Source organism: Anguilla anguilla, chromosome 18 (genome assembly GCF_013347855.1).
Source record: "Anguilla anguilla isolate fAngAng1 chromosome 18, fAngAng1.pri, whole genome shotgun sequence".
Lineage (NCBI taxonomy): Eukaryota > Metazoa > Chordata > Actinopteri > Anguilliformes > Anguillidae > Anguilla > Anguilla anguilla.
Genome location: NC_049218.1, coordinates 17,804,546 through 17,824,255, shown reverse-complemented (window position 1 = coordinate 17,824,255; position 19,710 = coordinate 17,804,546). Strand labels below are relative to the sequence as shown.

Genomic DNA, 19,710 nt, shown 5'->3' with positions numbered 1-19,710 from the left:
TAAATATTAAGCTTGAATGGTCGGCATTAAAGTGAACCGTGTTCTTCACTGTCTGAGTCACATGCTTTAATGAATTATTTATTCCATTGATTTATAACCTGCATATCTGGCACATTTATTTGATGTGCACTGGTAAAATAAGGGCTAAACTTTTGGGGAATTTATTTTGGTTTCATATATTTAAACAATTTTGAAAAGAATGATTGCTTTTTCCCTCATGAATGTGTGCACAGACTGTGCACTTATGTGTGCGTGTGTGTGTATTCGTTCATGTGCGTGTCTGTGTGTTTGTGCGTCTACCTCTCCTTGGATGTTTGGTGGCCCAGTGGGTGTTCTGCCGTGTGTGTGTGTGTGTGTGTGCTCACGCATGCATGCGTGTGTATTCGTTCATGTGCGTGTTCGTGTGTTTTTGCGTCTACCTCTCCTTGGATGTTAAATGGCCCAACAGGTATTTTGCCTGTTAAACTCTTTGGCTGATTAAAGTTGCTAATCTTATCTTTATTGATCTTGTACTGACAGCGGTGCAAGAGCTTATCTGGTTTCCAAGTGTCTGACACTTCCCATGGCTCAGCGGAGTTAGGGAGGCATTATTGCATGGAAACCTGCCGTGTATACATTTTTCTCTCCGGACAATCGACGCACAGTGCGTATGCCTGTTTGGGTGACCAGCTTGAGATCACCCTGACAGAAGGGGAAAAGAGAAGGGGAACTGACACTAAAACTGAGAGTCATGGTGAAGTCTAAAAAACAAAAAGCTTCTCTTCCATCAAAAGCAGGTGTGATTCTTGTTTCCAGTTTTAATGTATTTCTCTTGAGGATGTATGTATGTGCTTACATCGAAACATCGATTGTTGTCCTCGCTGACTGTATTCTGCTGATCCCGGTGGAGATGTAGACTGTATACATATGAATGTTATTATATTATACATATGAATTTGGACAGATGCAAACTGAACTCAAAATGTCAGTTACTGCTGACTGAAGTATATATTCTTTTTAAATGAAGTGTATATACATCTGGTTTGTGAATTCAAAAATACTTGGTTATCACAGGGTATGCTATGTAATGAAAATCTTACATTTTAAGCTGTTAATCCTCCATTTCCCCATGTTCGCGGTTATATTTGGCCGACTTTAATCAGAGGATTCTTATTGGTAAATCTTTTCCCTCTTGGCTTGGTGTGTGAACAGTGTTTCCTTTCATGGAGAGGTAGTGGAGTTAAATGAATTTGGGTTAAGCTGTTAAATTGGCACTTGTTAAACTGCACAAATGTGATGTTTAATTGAAGCCTGTAAGAAGGGAAACGTTTCCGGATTGGGACATAATGACGCTGAGGCAGACAGCGACAATGAAGGTATGGACTGATTTCAGCGTTCTGAAATAAGTATCCTCAGGTCAAAAACAAGCTGCAAATTGCAACTTGAAATGCATCAAAAAAGCTAGTTTTATTTAATGAATTCAGGATTTAAGATGATTAAGTACAAACACCACACACCGAATCACAATGAAACTCCTTTCTCATGGTGTGATGAGCTTAGCCTTCCTGATGATGATCTCAATGGACGTGATATGCTTAAAATCCATTTTGACTAGATTTCCTTATAAATGAGTGTCCTTTTAAAGAACAGTGGAAAAGGTATTGCAGGATCTGTTTTAATGTATATCTGCCATACATACCAGAAATTGTGGTGGGCTAATTGTCCACTTAGGACATGCTTTACATTGACATTGTTATCCTGGTTATGGAAATATTACTCATTTTGCTCAATTCCAGCAGGTGGCCTGTTGAAACTTTTAAAATTCTGAATGTAACTCCCCTGACAACATACAATATTTCCACACTGGCCATGTCCTTGAGATATACTGCCATCACCTGTTTTCAGGAGAAAGTGAGGTCCTCACCCTGCAGCGGGTGTGCCACAGGCTGGACGTGGCAAGGCAGGTGCAGGAGAGAGAGGCCCAGACAATCATCCGTAGACAGAGGTTAGACACCCCAATGCTCAACCTGCTTAACATTGCTACTGTTAGCCACTCACACCAATTTAACAGTACTACTGTGAGCTGCTCCAACCGGTTTGAATAATAATCACATTATTGTCCTGATGCAACAAATGAACATTTTTACTGAAATGACCAAGTGATGTGCCTTAGAAAGGCTTTCTTATGGCGACTGAACAGCGGAAATGCAAACACAGTTACTGTACATAAACTGTAAATACTATGATGCTGTGAGTACGAGGCCTTCATTAATGATTCTATATTTCAAATCTGTGTCCAGTATCTGTATCAGGCCCAAACCCTGTTGCATTGGCTGCATGATGTCATAAGGAGTCTCCGAGGTTGGAGCATGCTCCGTGGGGTCAGCACATCGGTGTGTTCTCCTCAGGACAGAGGCCTGCTGGCACATGCCAGAGGTGTGATAAAATGGCGTTGTGTAATTTTAGGTTATGAGCTATGTGCTCCTGTAGAGGGGAAGGGGGAACTGAAACATCCCTGAAATACGTTTTCACAGCTCTGAGGGTGTCCCCGTACCATAGTCGCAACCCTCCTCAGGTGTCTCTAAACCCAGGGGAGGTCCTGGGCCTGCTGTTCGGTCCCTGACCTTTACAACATCGCAGGCTGTTTTTTCCCCCACTTTTTCTGTTTCCTAAATTTGGAATCTGAGGGGTCTGGGGGGGGGGGGCGCTGTACAAGCACGGAGAAATAGCAGCGAGAAGATTACATGACACACACGCATTAGACAGGCAAATGCATTACATCAAACAAACACCCGCTAATGCTGACATTAGCGCTGCAGGAAACCACGTCCTTGTGTCCTAATTATCGGGGTCTGATCTGAAACACAGGAGTACAGGGGTACCTGAAGGTGTTTCCTGATTTCGGGTGGAGTCTCTCTCAGGGGACAAATCTGACAGGCAGGAGATCTGACACGCGCAGGTGATTAATGAAGCCTTTGAAAGCGCTCGGGCGTGTGATGTCGTGCTGCGCGCTCCCTGGCCCTCACGTTTATTGGCCTGCACTTCCCCTCCATGCTCCACGCAAGCTACGGCTGCCGCACATCAACGTCCAGGTGTGAACTGGCCAGACTTCCTGTTTCCACTGAAAGCTCTCTCGCTCTTGCTTGCTTTCAGGAAGCTGATTGGACGCCTGAGGGAAGAGAGGGAGGAGCTTCTGCTCAGTCCGAAGGGGATGGGCAGTGGAGAGGACCGTGTGACCCGATCCTTTAATGTGCTGCTTAAGAGAAGCGATGAACTTGATGACCTCATATTGAGGGAGAATGTCAGACTTCGGAGTCTGGATAGAGAGGTGTGTGCCGGGGAATGATAATTAATCAATGCTAGGGAATAACCTTGTGAATACTAGTGAATAATACTGTTAATGCTATTGAATATCCTAATGAATCATTGTGCACAAATATTACTTTCTGACCCATATCAACAACAACCCAGCTGAATACCTCCTTACTAAAAACAAAAAAAGAATGTGAAACAAAGCTATTTATTTGTTTATTTATTTTACAAAACAGGCACTGAAAAGGAAATTGGACAGTTCAATTGCTCTAAAACTTGGCCAGCTTAAAATTGAAATTAAGATATGGCTTTATGTGCCTGTGCAATCGAGGTATTTCAGTGTGTTTCAGAAATCTAAAATTAAAGGTTCATATTATACACAGCACAGCTGCCAGCATTTTATGGATTGCAGTGTTGCTTTCCAGAACAATAATCTTACAGTTCATACTAATGCAATATAATTGCACACAATGTATCATCCCTAAAATGCATTAGTCAATGTGAACATCCCCTCAGATGAGAAACACTGTTGTTTATCCTGATCATATGCCAAATTGCTGCTTTGAGGTGTCATATGAGAAATTTCCCTGTTTGAGAGGGCATGGTTCTCAGGACAGAATAAACTGGACTCTAATTGACATGCCAAGAAGTGTCTGTTTTTTGGGGGGGGAAATGTTTATGATGCTATGGCAGCCATTTTATTTACACATTAAAATGTGTAGTCAACTGAGTGAATTTCACTGTGATAGAGTTCAGGTGACCTTTTCACCTTTCTCTTACTTAATTTTAAGAAATTTTCTTCCTTTATGCTTGACATTTTCACAATTAAAAAAATAATCTAATCTAATAAACCACCACTATCACGTGTTATGTGGCCATTAAATACAACCCGGCTACCAGATTTATGAAATAATGCATAACAGGATGGATGTTTTCAATTATGTAGCTTTATAATTGAATCAGTGTGTACTTTAAAACCGTAATGACTTAATTAAACATTGCCTCAAAAAAAACCCTGTTTGAATTCAGTGCATTAGCCCCTAAGTGTTTTCTGATTGTGTTATGTGTTAAGACTCAGGCAGAAGAACATCTCTAGACTTTCAGAAAATTCTAATTGAAAATTTCCTGCTTATAAATCATAATCTTTCCCCACAGATCTCAAGTACAGTAGCCCTTTGAAAACTTCTTTTGTTCAGACAACATTTTCAAATGTTAGGCAACCAAAATATTCCAGTAACTTTTTATGTGTATTTTTGTTATTCTATGATTTTATTGCACCATATATGTTTTTTTTTTATGTTTACCTTGTTCATTTTGCTAGTGTGAAGCACTCAGTTGTGTAAAGCGCACTGAGATTAAAACAAATAAATGAGATGAAATGAATACGCTACTGTTATCATTAAAAAACGTGAGTTCTGATTTTCACCACACAGATCCACGACCTGCAGAGGAAAATGGATGCAGAGAGGAAAGGCTTGCCCTCCACAGAGGATGCCAGCAGGAAAATTCAGAGGCTCACCAGCCAAATAGCACAGGTTCACACATCCTTCATCATCATCATCATCATCACCATCACTCTGCACAACACTGCCATGAAAATAGTCATCATCATATTACATTATGGGCATTTAGCAGACACATCCAGAGCAAGCTTACACAACTTTGGCAAAGATCCACAGCTGGATATTTGCTGAAGCAATTCAGGTTAAATACTTTGCTAAAGGGCACTACTGTGCTACCTGGGAATTGAATTGTAACCTTTCAAATGTGCAACCTTACAGACCCAGTTCTTTATTCATTATATCACATTGCCACACATTAGCCCAGCAGTTCTCATAATTCCCAAGCCCACTGCCCATTTAGCGATTTCCTGTGAAGCCAACTGTTTCTGGTCTTATATTTAGGATGGAATTTAATTATTTATTTTATTAAGACAACAGCATTTGTTCTCTAACCTAAAATCTAGTGCAGCTTTAAGTTTGAACTGGTGTATAGGAATGATATAATGTACAATTATGCATATTTTCACACGTATCTCACAACCCACATCAATCCTTCTGAGAACCTATAGGAGGTCTCACGGTACAGTTTTGGAAGCCTTGTTTTAGGATGCCAGTCAGCCATGGATGCCATACTGCACCTCCATGCATTTTGAACCACCTGTGGAGTATCATGTGTCTGGATGGGTCTTTGTTGTCAATAATTTGCAAATATCTTACTATATGCGCTTAATTCCAGTGCTTAATGCTTAGTAAGATTTTGGTTCAATGACCTATTGAAAAGCCCAAGTGTAATGATAGCAGTAGAATTTAATCAGCATTGGGTGAAGCTTGTATTGTCAATTATCCAATCACCACCCTCTGTTTACTCAAACCACCCCTCTGGCACAAAGACTGCAGGGAATTTATTCTTTATTTTCACTCTGACTCACTCTGTTTACTCAAGAACTGTTCATATTCATATGTCATGCTTCAACATCTTTCTTCGGAATAGTACATGGCCCCACAATGCAATGGGCCATTGCAACTCCATCAGCACAAGGCCAAAATGTCACCCACAGTGGCTTTTCAGATAAACACGGTTGATCGATCCGAGCACACAGTCAACAACTGTGAATTGACCTTTCACAGAAATAATAGACTTCTGCTTTTATTACGAATCTTTGTCACAGCAAATACAAATTAGAGTGTCAAAAGCAGAGAACTTGCATTCGTCTTTCTGTTACTCAGAACAAAATGAGATTCTCCGGCATCTGGTCTTATTTTCTTTCAAATAGGAATAAGCTCTGTTGCTTGATGATTCCCCAGCTTCATGTCCCGGAGAGCGATGTCACTATATATAGTAGTATATGCCTTCATATTTCATTCCGTTGCATTCCATTCCGTTCAAGTCCAAATGTGTATTTATTAATTCTGTTATTCAGTCACCTGTATGCACTCCCTCCTGGCTCTCTCATAAATTTGTGCATTTATTTCTTTGAGTTACCTTCACACATTTATTACAAGTTCAAGTTAAAGTCAGCTCCTCTGTCAGCAGCTCAAAGCCTGTATCGCGCCCGTGTGATTTGCTGCTGGCTCGTGATGGATCACCACCTGTCCTATATGTTCCTCGTGACCTCCTCAGGTGAACTGCAGGTTGGGCTCTTTGGTGTCCACCAACTGCACGCTGCGGCAGGACATTCAGACCATGAGAGGAGAGAAAGAAAGGTTTCTTCGGATGAAAAATAGGCTGGGCAAGGTAAGAGCCACAAGTTCCAAGCACAGCCTTGGCTCCCCACCTGTAATTGGCTAAAGGGGCCTAGTTCACTGTGCAGAGGTGCACTGATAGGTCCCTCTAACTCCACAGGAGCTGCAGAATGCACAGAAAAAGATGGGAATCCTTTTGGATGAAGCTAATGAGTACATTCACATGAGGTACACATACATTTCTATACTTTTATTCATGTCCGCATACCAAAGTAACATCAAAGGACATTAACAGTAGAGACACAGTACATGGTAATGACATGAGAACTTGCGCGCGCGCACACACACACACCCACACACACACACACACGTCGCATGTGTTCAGTAAAACACACGTTCTGTCACAGGAAACCATTTCAAGGAGATTTTATATCACTTGCAGATATGCAAGAGACAGATCATTAATAGGGGAGACTCCCATAATTTCCTGCTGTCTGCACATTATAGATACTCCACTCTGAAAGTGTCTATAATGACTTAAGGTCAATGTCTGTTATAGTCTTACTGCCATAAAGTGTCTTTCACACTTGGTTAATTGTCTCCTGACTGACATAGGCCACTTGATATTACTGTACTACCGTTGAGTCATTTATATTGTTATCTGGAACCTGTGTGGTCCAGGTTCGACGCTGTAGGTGATTGGTGGCGCGTGTTTCGGTAGGGAGGAGTCCCAGGCAAGGACAGCCCGTGCGCAGGATCAGCGGATAAAGGAGGCGGAGCAACGTGAGGGCGAGCTGACTGAGATCCAGAGAGCACTGAGCCACGCCCAGAAGGAGGGGCAGTTCCTGTGGGAGAAAACCAAACAACGGGAGCGCGACCGAAACTTTCTGAGGGCCGCTGGGAAGAAAGGTGAGCATCCCACCTAGCAGTCACTGAACCAGAGCAAGAGCCGCGGCCTGAGGACACGCCTACCCCGGCTTCAGCCCTGGCCATCAGCCTCCTTACTGCTCAGTCAGGAATCAGTGCAGATAGGATTAGGAAAGACTGCATCCTTAAACAAAGGGGGGCTGGCATCCAAATCACATCCAAAAGCCCTCTCTCTTTCCATAAGACATTTCTTTACTGTTAATTGTTTTTGTATAATTCCTAATTCTATAGTTCCTATGTTTCTGTATAATTCCTCTAAAAATGGACTAAACCCTGTTGGCTGTGAAATCATCAACACCTGATGCTTTGAAGCCACTTGACACGTTGAGGTCACCTGAGGCCCCTCTTCCTTGGACTTCACTTGTCTGTTTGCCCCGTGTCTGTATAATTACAGTGAGTATTATGGGGCTTTTACAATTGATTAACTGCCCCTCTTGTTTAATCGCCCCTACCTCTGGGCACGCAGAGGCTCGAGCGCGTGAGGTGAAGGTGGAGCAGAGGGTGGTGCTGAACCAGTACGAGGAGGCGGTGGAGAAGATCGGTGAGCTTGTGGACCGGGTCACCAGGAAGCGGGTCCCGGGCGGCCAGCGCTGGAGCCGCGTGACAGACCAAGCCGGCGCGGCTGCGGACAGACCCAGCGAGGACGAGCGCAGACGCATGCTGTGGGGGCTCGGTAGGTACCCTCCCCCTCAGCACGCACCTGCATGCACGCGCATACGCACGCACACACACACATGCAAGCGCTCATACCTAACCCTAACCATCCTCCTCACCACGCACCTGCATGCACACGCATACGCACACACACACACACATGTAAGCGCTCATGCCTAACCCTAACCATCCTCCTCAGAACACACGCATGTACGCGCATGCACACATTTGCACGCGCTCACACCTAACCATTCCCCTCAGCACGCATGCGCACACACATGCACACGCTTACCCTCCCCTTCAGCTCGCACGTGCATGCACACACATACACATGCGCACGTACACACATACACACACATGCGCATGCACACACAGCCCTATTGGACTGATACCGGGGCCCAGAGGGGCACTGTGCACTGCACACGAACACCTGTCACCCCACATCGAATCAGAGAGAGCCATCTGAATCTGACCCACTTCACGCTAACTCACCCCAACACTCATCTGAGAGTTTTGAGAAAACTGAAAGACTGGGCAAGACCTCAGGACAAGCAGGCCAGATAAATTTAGATTCCACCGACGACTCAATGGGAAATATGAAGATGAGCTGTAATGTCTGGATTTATTGTATTTGACGTGTTCTTGTCTTGCACATTGCTAGTAATTGTGCCTGAGAATATGTGCAGTCTCAATTTCCCATAATGCATTGCATTCCCCACTAAGGACCTGATCCATTTTCCAGCTGGATTTGTCACACCTTTATGTGATATGGTAACTTATTCCATCCTTCAGGAAGATATTATTTGTGGTGACATGTCAGGAATTGTAAGCAAAGATGATATTGGTGGGGAGGAATCTGACTCCAGCTTTCAAGTGTTATTCTGTGGGTCCAGTTCCCAGATGGGGATTATCTGCTGTGAGTCTGTGGAACAGTCTCCCTCGATTTTTGCTATAACAAGCCTCACCGCTGCCCAGCCAAATACATGTGCATGAATAATAAAGCAATAGCAGGACAGGGATGGGCAACCCAGATCCTGGAAAAGGGTAGGGTATGATGTTACGCTTGTGTGTTTGTTTCACCTTAGAATCAGCAGCCAATGTAGACTCAGCGAACAACGTAAAGAACTAAGCAAGTACAGTATCAATTAAGCAATTAATTACCTTAGTGAACTGCTTAGTCAGTGAAAACCAAGAAACGCCGTGGCTGTCCAGAGCCAGGGCTGAAGACAATGGACACAGACCTAAAGGGGAGTATCCTCCAATGGTAGTATGTTCCAGGCAACTTTTGTTCCCACAGTAACCCCAGGCACTGTCCTTCCACTTTCCCGCACATCTGTTCCCGTTTCCTGAAGGTGATCAGGCTGGCCGGCTGTCACAGGAGATCTTAAAGATAAAGGGCCCAAAGTTGTTTTCCCCTCTATCAGTTTAGTGTTCCAGTTGTCCCTGGACAAGTCAAGGATGTAAATCGCCCTTTTCCCCTTCTGAAGCAGGGGCCAAGTACTCCCCTCACAAGACATCCCCAAAACACGGACTCCCTTAGGTCAAAGAGCGCAGGCATTATGTGCACCTGAAGCCGGTAAAGCCAAACAGGTGTGGAAGTCCTGTGGACGAAGTTGTAGATTCAACTGTCAGTTTAGGATGTGAACCTGTGACCTACCGCTGTCAGGAAGGAAATTCACTTTTATTACAAAGGCACTGAATGGGCAGGTTTTGGCCTAATGGTTATCTGTAGAAGTCCAGAATCATTTTTCTGTAGTTTTCAAAACGGGAAATGTCAAAATATCAGCAGGAGATTATTATCAGGAGCCGGAGAGTTTTTATTGCAATTGGTATTTTATGGCCTGAGCAGTGAATGGTAACAAACACTATGAATGCTATTGGTAACAAATACAATAGGAATGTTGTCGGTAATGAACCGTATCAGTAATGTAAGGTATTGGTTATAAACACTATCGGTAATAAACAGTGTTGGTAATGAATACCGTTGCTTAGTAACATCTAATCGGGGCTTTATCCCCCTCACACATTCCAGTCAGCAGGAGGCGCTCCACCCTGGTGTCTCCGATGTTTCGCGAGGCCCTGGGGGGCGAGGGGGAGGTGGAGCGGAGGGGCCGCAGGCTGACGGAGCACCGCAGGCGCTCCACCCTGCTGGCGGGGCCGTCTCCGGAGGAGCAGGAGCGGCTGAGGGAGCTGGCCAGGAGAGCGCTGGAGGAGCAGCGGCTCGCCAAGAGGGGCGCGGCCGACTTCGACGCGCAGCTCTTCTACAGCGTCTACCTGGAGAGTGCGTACGCTCGGTCACAGTCACGCGCGTTAGCGATGACCGTGATTACCCTGCTGAGGTATACAGTTCAGCGCAGTCGACCGACCCCAGGCAGGGTATTAACAGGATACGCATCATTGGACAGGAACCATTCGGGGGGGGTGGATACGCCTGTATGCGCAGGTAATTCTGTAGGTTTTTCCTCTTCAGAATGTGGGGAGAGCCAGCTCAAGGAGGTTGTAACCGGCACTTATTCATGTCACGTACAAAAACCTTGCATCCACATTCAAGCAACCATGCAGTAACTGCTGAAAAGCAGAATAGATGCACACACAAAAGGAGGGAGAGGAGCTTACATTAGTGTTCACACACACACACACACACACACACACACACACGGACACACACGCAGGATTTTTGTCAAGAAGGCTGAGTAGATTTTTCCCACGTACATGCGAATGTCATTTATCGCAGAAGCTCCTATCATTACTGATTAATGATTACCCCCTCAGATGAAAGCCCTGAGGTTTAGTGCAGGGCTGCTCATATAGCCCATAGCTCCCGCCACCCTCAGGAAACCACCCCCAGCTTTCAGCTCATTATGCAAACAGTCAAACGTGCCGTCGCACACCTGAGCTCCTGTGCGGTTCTTACGTTTGCAAATGGTGGCTTGCGCGATATTGTTTGCGTTCAGCGCAGTGCCTTTTCTGGCTGTTCATTTTCACCGCGCCGCTGCGTCGGCTGAAAGCTCTCATCTCGGTCGGAAGCTCCTCTGCACCTGACACCGCCTCTGCCGTTTTCTCCCTCTTCAGGAGAAGACGTGAACTTTGCCCTCTTTAATTACGTGTGCGAGCAGAATGCCGAGGTGGAGGACCTCACCAAAGACATGGAGCAGGTATTCTGGCGAACAGAAGTGCGCCGTGTGCTCTCTCCCTCTCAGGTGCTGTCTTGGGCTGCTGCAATATTAATGAATGTCAATCAGGCCGTGGAGCGCGGTCCGGATCCTGGGTTTCTAGCAGCAAAAGCTGTCATTTCAGTAGATCATGCAGTGTGCTTTGCAGGAGTGGTGGATTATGTCTGACTGTTGATGGTAAATCCAGTATGGTCCTTTATTTGGACGGTAAAGAGGTGGATGGTTAGGAGAGAAGCAACAGTCCTCTCAAGATGCCATTAATCAGGCAGCTCCCAAATCCCCAGCCAGAACATGCCAATTCCACCTTGTGATCCCCTTGATTCAGGCACACCTTATGCTTAATTAACAGTCAAAATGCCGGCTGCTTAAATCAGCATTGAAAGCATCTGGTGGAGTCATAGCACAGCACAGTGTAAATTCATACCGTGTGCGTGTGTGCGTGTGCATGTTCTCATGGCCTGGACCACATTCTCAAAGCTGCTTCCTCTGAGCCTACCTCAGAGTACAGTGTGGTTTCTAAGTGTCTCGGGTGATAATTAGCCACATAGCCCAACTAATTTCCATCATGGCAACAGAGCTGTACGTAGCAGTTAAGTCATGTGACCTGACCCCCCCCCCCCCCCCCCCCCCCCCCCCCCCCCCCCGCTCCCTGGTTCCAGCTGAAACAGGCGGTGGAGCTTCAGCGAGCGGGAGACGCTGCAGCGAGTCAGGAGAGGGAGGACCGCAGAAGGAACCTGGAGGAGACGCGCGAACACATCGCACAGGCAGCCAGCAAGCTGCAAGCAGAGGCTGAAAAACGCAACCAGGTCTTAAGGCTCATCAAAGCAGGTACAAGCCACTTTATAAAAATATAACAAAATATTTACAAAATTCATCCAGTTTAGCCCACATGACCAGTCCTCTGCACGAAAGGCACTCTGATCTTTAGACCCCCTGCCATTGAAAGATCACCCAGATTAGTCATGGCTAAACTGGGCTGGCCCTCTCCTGGGAATCTTCCAGGAATGGTCCCAGAGGGGAACTCTAAACGAAAATAGAGCCTTCAAAAGAGCCTTGAAACTTCTCAGGCAGGAGTCTCAAACTCCTTGAGGGCCTCAGTCCTGGTTTTTTTCTGATTTGCATTCAATCAATAGCCAGTTGGCCTGGGAAACCAGGTGTCCAGATTCTTTAGCCAATCAATGGCTTAAATGAAGCACAGTGCAGGAACAACTCAAAAGCCAGCAGATAGTGGCCCTTCAGGGTCTGAGTCTGAGAGATCACTGCTGCAGTGGGCCAAGGACAGAGCAGAACAGGGAGGAATATTCCTCCAGCTCTAATGAGTTCTCAAATGCTTCTACAGGACCCTTTTCACCAGCTGTCAATCCACAGATCTGTGTTAAACAGCATTATATTACCAGTACACCCATTCCCTTTTCCCAAAATCCCAGCTGGTCTAGGACGGAGTCCGAGTGCCTCTTCCAATCTCATAAAATAAGGGAAGGAGGAATACATTTTCATTCAGGAAAATAGAAGTGGCCCCATTTACACTACCACTATGTGACCCGATTCCTGATTTTTTTTTTCCCCCACACATCTGACGCAGTTTGGATTTAATTATTCAGTGTAAATACCAGAAAAACACATGGTATCCGATTTGAGATTGGGCGCAGGCCTCCTTCATGTATGATATTAAATTCTGATGAAATTACAATCGCCAACACCCAACCTGCATTTGAATACTACAGATTTTTGCCCCCAAGGTGACCTGTTGACATCTTAGTGCGTCATGCAACACATAATATAAATGTGCTGGTAGCTGAAAATGATTTTTTTGCAGCTTGTATTTATTGACATTTGGTAAAAGATTAAGGACATGTTTTATTGGATCTTGCACTAAATTATGGCTAATAAGCATTTCAAAGCTCTTATCAATAAAGTGTTTTAATATCCATATTTTAAATATTACTTTCTTTTCAAATAGTAATCAAACCCTCTGGAGGCTAAATATATGTATAATTATATGTTCAGAAAACAAAACACACAAATATTTTATATATATATATATATATATATATATATATATATATATATATATATATATATATAAATATGTGATCACTGCTGGGAAGATCACAGAATGCCAACTTTGGCCATTGAAATAACTATCTTATAACTTTATTTTAATTTAACTGTGGTTCTCATTTGGGGCTATTATAGGGATGGGACCAGTGAACCACTCGAACTCTGAGGGTATGGTCACTTTGGAAGCCATGACTTCCAGGAGTTGGTTACCATGGACCAAATGCATGTTTTCTCTAAAAGTTCATTTTACAGGGACTGACAAACTGCACAAACTATCCGAGGATGTGCTTCTGCCAAAACGGTGTGCAGTAGTGCGATATAAAACATCAGTAGCAAGCCACCACAACCACACTTCCTGACTGGAATTGGCTGGTGATACAGTGCTTTGTCAGGAAAGGAGACAGCACAAATATTAATTTAACATCATTCTAAAATGTTCTGACCACTGAAGTCATCAAAGGAGTGCACAACATGATCCCACCACTCCTGATTCCTGCTGTCCATCCAAGGCCTTCTCTGAGATAATGGAGTTCACTGCAGCAAATATTAAAACAGTGTTTGATAGCCTTCAATGGCTTCTACCATCCATTGCTGTCGCATGCAAGTCCTGCCTTTGAAGAGTAGGAAGTTTAACAAAAGCAACTTCATTATAACCTCACTGGGACCCATGATGGTGTCTGTTGCCATGTCAACCTCACGTGCGTTACGTTGTATGCGTGTCGTAAAATCTACATGGACGTGTAAACACACAGGCCACATAAAGGTTGTATAATGAAAACACTATAGACAAAAGATCTGATTTCTACAAAAATCCAATTCAGGCATCAAGACCTGCAGTTTAAATATAGTATAGCCTTTGCGTCAACAAATACCACTTCAATATGCTACTTAACAAATGCCTCTTCAGTGCATATTAAAGAACAAATGAATCTTTGGAAGGAAAATCATTGCTTTGTAGCTCTCCCTCTCTCTTTCAAAATTTACCAATTATTTTCTCTGTTCAACAGAAAATGTCAAAAAGAATTGTGTAGATAACGGGATTTTGGAGCCTAACTTAAAAACAAACAAAATAAATAAAACGAATAAAGACTGTAGGACTTGGCAGTCATTGGCAAGCCGTATGAATTTTCAATGGATAGCGAAGGCCAGCTCCGTTAGTCCCCCTAACACAGTTGACTCAGCAAAGGATGTGTTATTTTGAACACAACACCCTGAAAACAGCTAAGCTTCCCAATGCTCTTACTACTACTTATCCATTGGCCTGACAACTAAAGTAAAGAGAATCGAAAACTAAAGTCCTAAAAGAGCTATATTTATAAATTAAATTATGTTAAATAAATTTTAAAAAGCCCACAAGAACTGTAGTGGCAGACAGCATGGTCAGAAAGAAACAGACATGCATTTTCCTGCCTCTTTTAATCCCAACAGGAAGGGTGTTGTCACATCCTGATTGGACAAGAGAACAATGCACAACAGGTGCTCTCAATGGCTAATTAACAGCCAGCATCCAAGACACTGGTCAACAGGTGATCCGCATAGCCCTACAATTAACTGCTGAGTCAAAGGAATCTCGAACTGAGTGAATACGAAATCGAGAAGAGATGTGGACCTCAGCAAAAACAAAATCGCATGCCCTGAAAGAAATTTACTAGCAAGCACCATAGGATCTCCATGACTGCTACAATATTACAGCCACTTGACATTACAATGGCAGATCCATCAAATGAAGTTCATATTTTATTGCATTTGTTTTTTCAGTTCAGAGGTGATGTGTAGTAAGAAAAATAAGATGTGAGCAATAATAAAGAAAATAGTCATATGCAAATGATTGATAAATTGAAGGTATATAAGGCCATATAGGTAAAAAAGGATGTTGTTAATGATGTTGTTATTCCACTATTACACTGTGCCTTACAGTTCACCTGGCCTCACAATTTTTTTTAAAAATTATAAATCCTCTTTTGTGTGCCGTACCTTGAAGGCACAGGGTTTCACCGTGGGCTGGTCCTCCTGCTGTGTCTAAGTCTGCTGTGGGGTAATGCGTGTGAAACAAAGAGACGTTTCTACATTTCATCGAGGAGCTCCTGATCTCCGTCCTTTCCTGCTCTCGCTGTTCTTACTGCCTTACTGACTTACGGGCCCTCAGACTACTGTCTGCACATAGATATTGGCTCATTTATCCCACAAGAGAGCCCTTTTTATTCAGTCATCTCAAATACTACTCTCATTTGAGTGGAAGGTGACCCAGAAGGCTGTTATTTTGAAACATGCCATGTTACGATCTGGTTATGGCAACAGGAAATTAGATTTAAAATCACGCTTTTATTCTCCACAAAAAAGAAATGAAGGATCAGAAGAGATAGGGCTTTGTGCACGAGGGTTTTTACAACCTCAATTCAAATATGCTATATGATTTATTTTATATGAAATTGTATGTGATGTAGTCATAAACAAGCAGCTGGACAGTCACTCAGCAAATCATGCAGGTGTGGAAGACATGGCTGCTCGGATGGGCATTGACCCTACCCACCCTGAGGGCCCCTGGGATTGGACGGACAACACCATCACCAGGGCAACGCTCTCGCTCTTGGGGCTGATGGAACAGAGAATCACAGACATGCTGACTGTGCGATCCCACCTGGAGTCACAGGTGAGCTGCGGACCAACAGATAATAATAATAATAATAATAATAATAATAATAATACTAATAATCGGTATGCAATCTTCTGACAGGATCAAGAAATTGAAGGTGCTGCTGCAAAAATGGCGCTAATTCCCCACTTCCTCAGATCATCACCCCCTGACACACCCCACTCTGTCCATGTCCCCAGCATTCAGCCCCCCTCCATCAGGTACCACGCAAACACCCATTTCCTGTGCATTCAGCCGCCCTCCATCAGGTACCACGCAAACACCCATTTCCTGTGCATTCAGCCGCCCTCCATCAGGTACCACGCAAACACCCATTTCCTGTGAAGTCATGAAACAAGAACATCAACAAAAAATGTTGCAGTAGTACTACAATAACGTATAACTAAAAAAATTCAGTAAATAATTCAAGGTACTGTATGAATCGGTCAGCTCACACCACAGGAAAGTAGAGGCTAGCTAACAGAGACATGTAGCACGTTTTTGATTACTTCCACGCTGTTTAATCTTCATCAGGACACCGAGGTGGCAACTGAGCAGCCATGCCATAGGGAACAGAGGGGTCGATATACTCTTTCTCTCCGTACAGATGGGTTCTGTGGGGGGATTGCACTATAGGAAGGTCCTAACCTTTTTAACCTGGTCCTGCCATTTCACACAACTCCTGCATCAGTGCACGGTGTCCAACTGTCGATGCATTATCCTTGCAAAAGAGTCATGAGAGATGACAGTTTTAAAAGGTCTCCCCAAATCACTGGCATCAGACAGGCAGCCAGCTTAAGCTGCAGAGGATTACGATTGTGTTGCCGGTCCAAAAAGCAAATTCCTCATCAGCTCCTATCTTTCCTTCCCTTCTCCCTTTCTGTTTTACTCTTTCAGCGTACTGCTTGACAGCGAGGAAGAGTGTGATGAAGACAACTTGAAGGCACTCTCTAGAGAGGAGCTCAAGCAGAGAGCTGTCAAATCAGTAAGCATCTCTCCTGACATAAAAAAAAAAAAAATCCAAAAATCACATAGCTTCTCAAGCCCAGTGTTCATAGCAAGTGTGATTGATCTAATTAAATGCAATTAGTAGACTGATTTTAATTAAGCAGAGTGAGAGCAAAGGTTAAACACTCACAGGTTCTTAATTATGGGTAGTAATTTTGAATGAATTCATGGAAATACACAGTCTCTGAAAAATAAATAAAAAAGTAACATGTACACCAAAAGTATCTGGAGACCCCTTGGACGGAGGCTTTTTCATGGCTTGGGCTAAGCCCCTTAGTTCCATTGAAGGCAAATCTTAATGCTACACCATACAATCACATTCTAGACGATTATGTCCTTCCCCAACAGTGTGGGGAAGGCCCTTGACTGTTTTTGCATGACAGTGCCCCCGGGCACACAGCGAGGTCCATATAGAAATGGTTTTGTCAAGACGGTGTGGAAGAACTAGTCTTTTAGATGTAGAGATATGCAGCATTACATTTCACAGGAAAAACTTGACTTATCAATCAAGGGAGAATTAAGCTTTGGGAGATAAGACACAATTTTATCAAAAGGGAATCACTGGGCTGTTTTGGTTTTAAAACTATAACCCTTTAGCTCTTCAATGGGAGCTACTGTAAATGTCATCATATACTTAAACGTACTGAACTTTAATGGCATTGACAGTTCACCCATGTATATTTATATACTATATATACATAGAAAACACACACACCCACAATTGACTTCATATAGTAGGAAATGTGTACATGTTTTACTGTAGCAGATTCAAATGTGATTGGAGTATTGTTATGTTGCTATGTCTTTCTTGTCATGTTTTGCTGTATCAGATTCAGAGAAAGCCAGGCAAGCCAGCGGTGTGATCCAGCAGAAAGGGAGATAGACTGAGAAGATACAATCATCACAGCGCATCACAGTCCAGACATTTTGTTGTATTTATTTTGTGATTTGATATTTAATTTTTTATCCGTTTATTAGAAACCGTTCTATGAGAACTATGAGATGACATGAGACAACTACCCCAGAGCTAGAAATAGGGTTTAGGGTTAGAATTACAGTTGGGGCTAGGAATATTTGGAAAATTTTAGGGTTGAGGCATGATTAGGCTTATGTTTATGTTTGGTCTTTGAGTTCAATTGTATGTGAAATCATGTACATTTAAAATATATGAAGGAATAAATAAATACAAATGAGTTTGAAGACATTTACAGTATGATGGGCTTTACACCAAAAAATACACTGAAAATCCAAAATGTATGGGTTTTGTATTCAGGTAGATGATAAATCATTTGCATTCAATCTTTATGAAGAAATAAAGTATAAAGAAAGAAATAAAATGTGCTTTTAGAAATTGAAACCCGGGAAAAGTTGAGGCTCAGGGTTACATTAAGTTTAGGCATTTTGGACGTATTCCTTAGATGTGTCTTTACATTCATGGGCAGATAAAAACAAAGAATGGTACCATGGTGTTCAATACAAGCCTAAGGCTTTTAGATTTCTGTACTGAATCTGTTTTCAGTTATTACTGAGGCTTTACCACAGAACAATAAAACCACTACTAACCACCACTACTAATCTGTGGTATAAAACTTTCTTCTCATTTCTTCAAACTGTCTGCCAGTACTGTAAAGCATTCAAACTCTAACACTGATCATAAGCTATGTCTGCAAAATCTCATCCAGTTCCTAAACAAATATTTATGTCAATATAATCTGGGTGCAAAACTGTCAATGAAAATGTTGCTTTACGTGTAAAGCAAAAATGCTTATTATGTTGGCCAGCATCCTTGTGCGTTTATTTGTATGCACATTATTCTCTCTTCATAAGGTATGGAGTGAATTTGAATGGATAACATAATGAAATGGAACAGTTAAGACAGCAATGTCTATTTTCCCGAGACATTGCATATGCCATTTGGTTTTTTACCATGGACAAGAAAGTGTTGCCTCACTTTTTCCCCCTTTTTTCAAAGATTTGAGCTGTCTGGCTCAAATCTTAGCCTTATCTAATCTCTCAGTGCAAAATTTTCACAGTAGATAGAACATTTTACAGCCACTGTTTCAAACATGATTTTTCTTCTCTCTTTGGCATACTAAGGTATATTCACCTTTGTGTCCTCGTTTTTCTGATCCTCCCCTTTCCTCCCACTCAAGGTTAGTCTGGTGTTTGTCAAACATTCAGTAACAACAGTAGAGTGGCACCAAACAGTTCTGATGCACAAGGAATTGGGGAAGGAGTATGAAAACACAGGTACCAGACCCTCCCCCCCGCCCCCACAAACCACCACTGCCACCACCATCGCCCCACCCCAGAATACAAGGACATCCATCTGAAGTGGCCCCCAGCAAAAGCAGTAAAGGCTATTCTCTCCTGTCTACTTAAAGTTGCTTTGTAATTTCACCACTCTTTTTTTTTTCTATCGCCAAAGCACGGTCCACAGATCACGCTCCGCTCAGATGCTATTAATGAGTTCAGTGATGGACTGCCGCTGTCATGCTTTTGAGTCAATGAAACCAATGTCCTGAAAGATTTATGTAGGGGTGAGTAAGGATCACTCTGTGAGTTATTAAAACTGAACGGGGCATGAGGTACCATTTTGTTTCGCTGCATCGACTCTGCCGACCACTCAAAAGCAAAAGCAATTGAGTTATTGTTCTTTTACCACTGTTCCCTCTCACACATATTGTTATTGTATTATTACTGAGAGCTGATTGATTGCAGCAGCTGTTTGCTCAATATAGCCCTTGTTTGGTAATTGTAGCTTGTTACAAAGCACTTA

General features: G+C 43.2%; 1 protein-coding gene across 1 annotated transcript; it reads left to right on the top strand.

Annotated features, from left to right (window-relative positions):
• The first annotated feature begins 496 nt into the window (after nucleotides 1-496).
• LOC118218345 (myosin heavy chain, striated muscle-like) lies at nucleotides 497-12,267 on the top strand. The gene is made up of 13 exons (XM_035400942.1): nucleotides 497-776; nucleotides 1,290-1,355; nucleotides 1,885-1,984; nucleotides 3,133-3,307; nucleotides 4,725-4,826; nucleotides 6,415-6,528; nucleotides 6,637-6,704; nucleotides 7,198-7,385; nucleotides 7,870-8,076; nucleotides 10,090-10,338; nucleotides 11,130-11,212; nucleotides 11,890-12,058; nucleotides 12,233-12,267. The coding sequence occupies exons 1-13, from the start codon at nucleotides 731-733 to the stop codon at nucleotides 12,265-12,267; spliced, it is 1,602 nt and encodes a 533-aa protein (XP_035256833.1). The 5' UTR covers nucleotides 497-730.
• The last annotated feature ends 7,443 nt before the right edge of the window (nucleotides 12,268-19,710 follow it).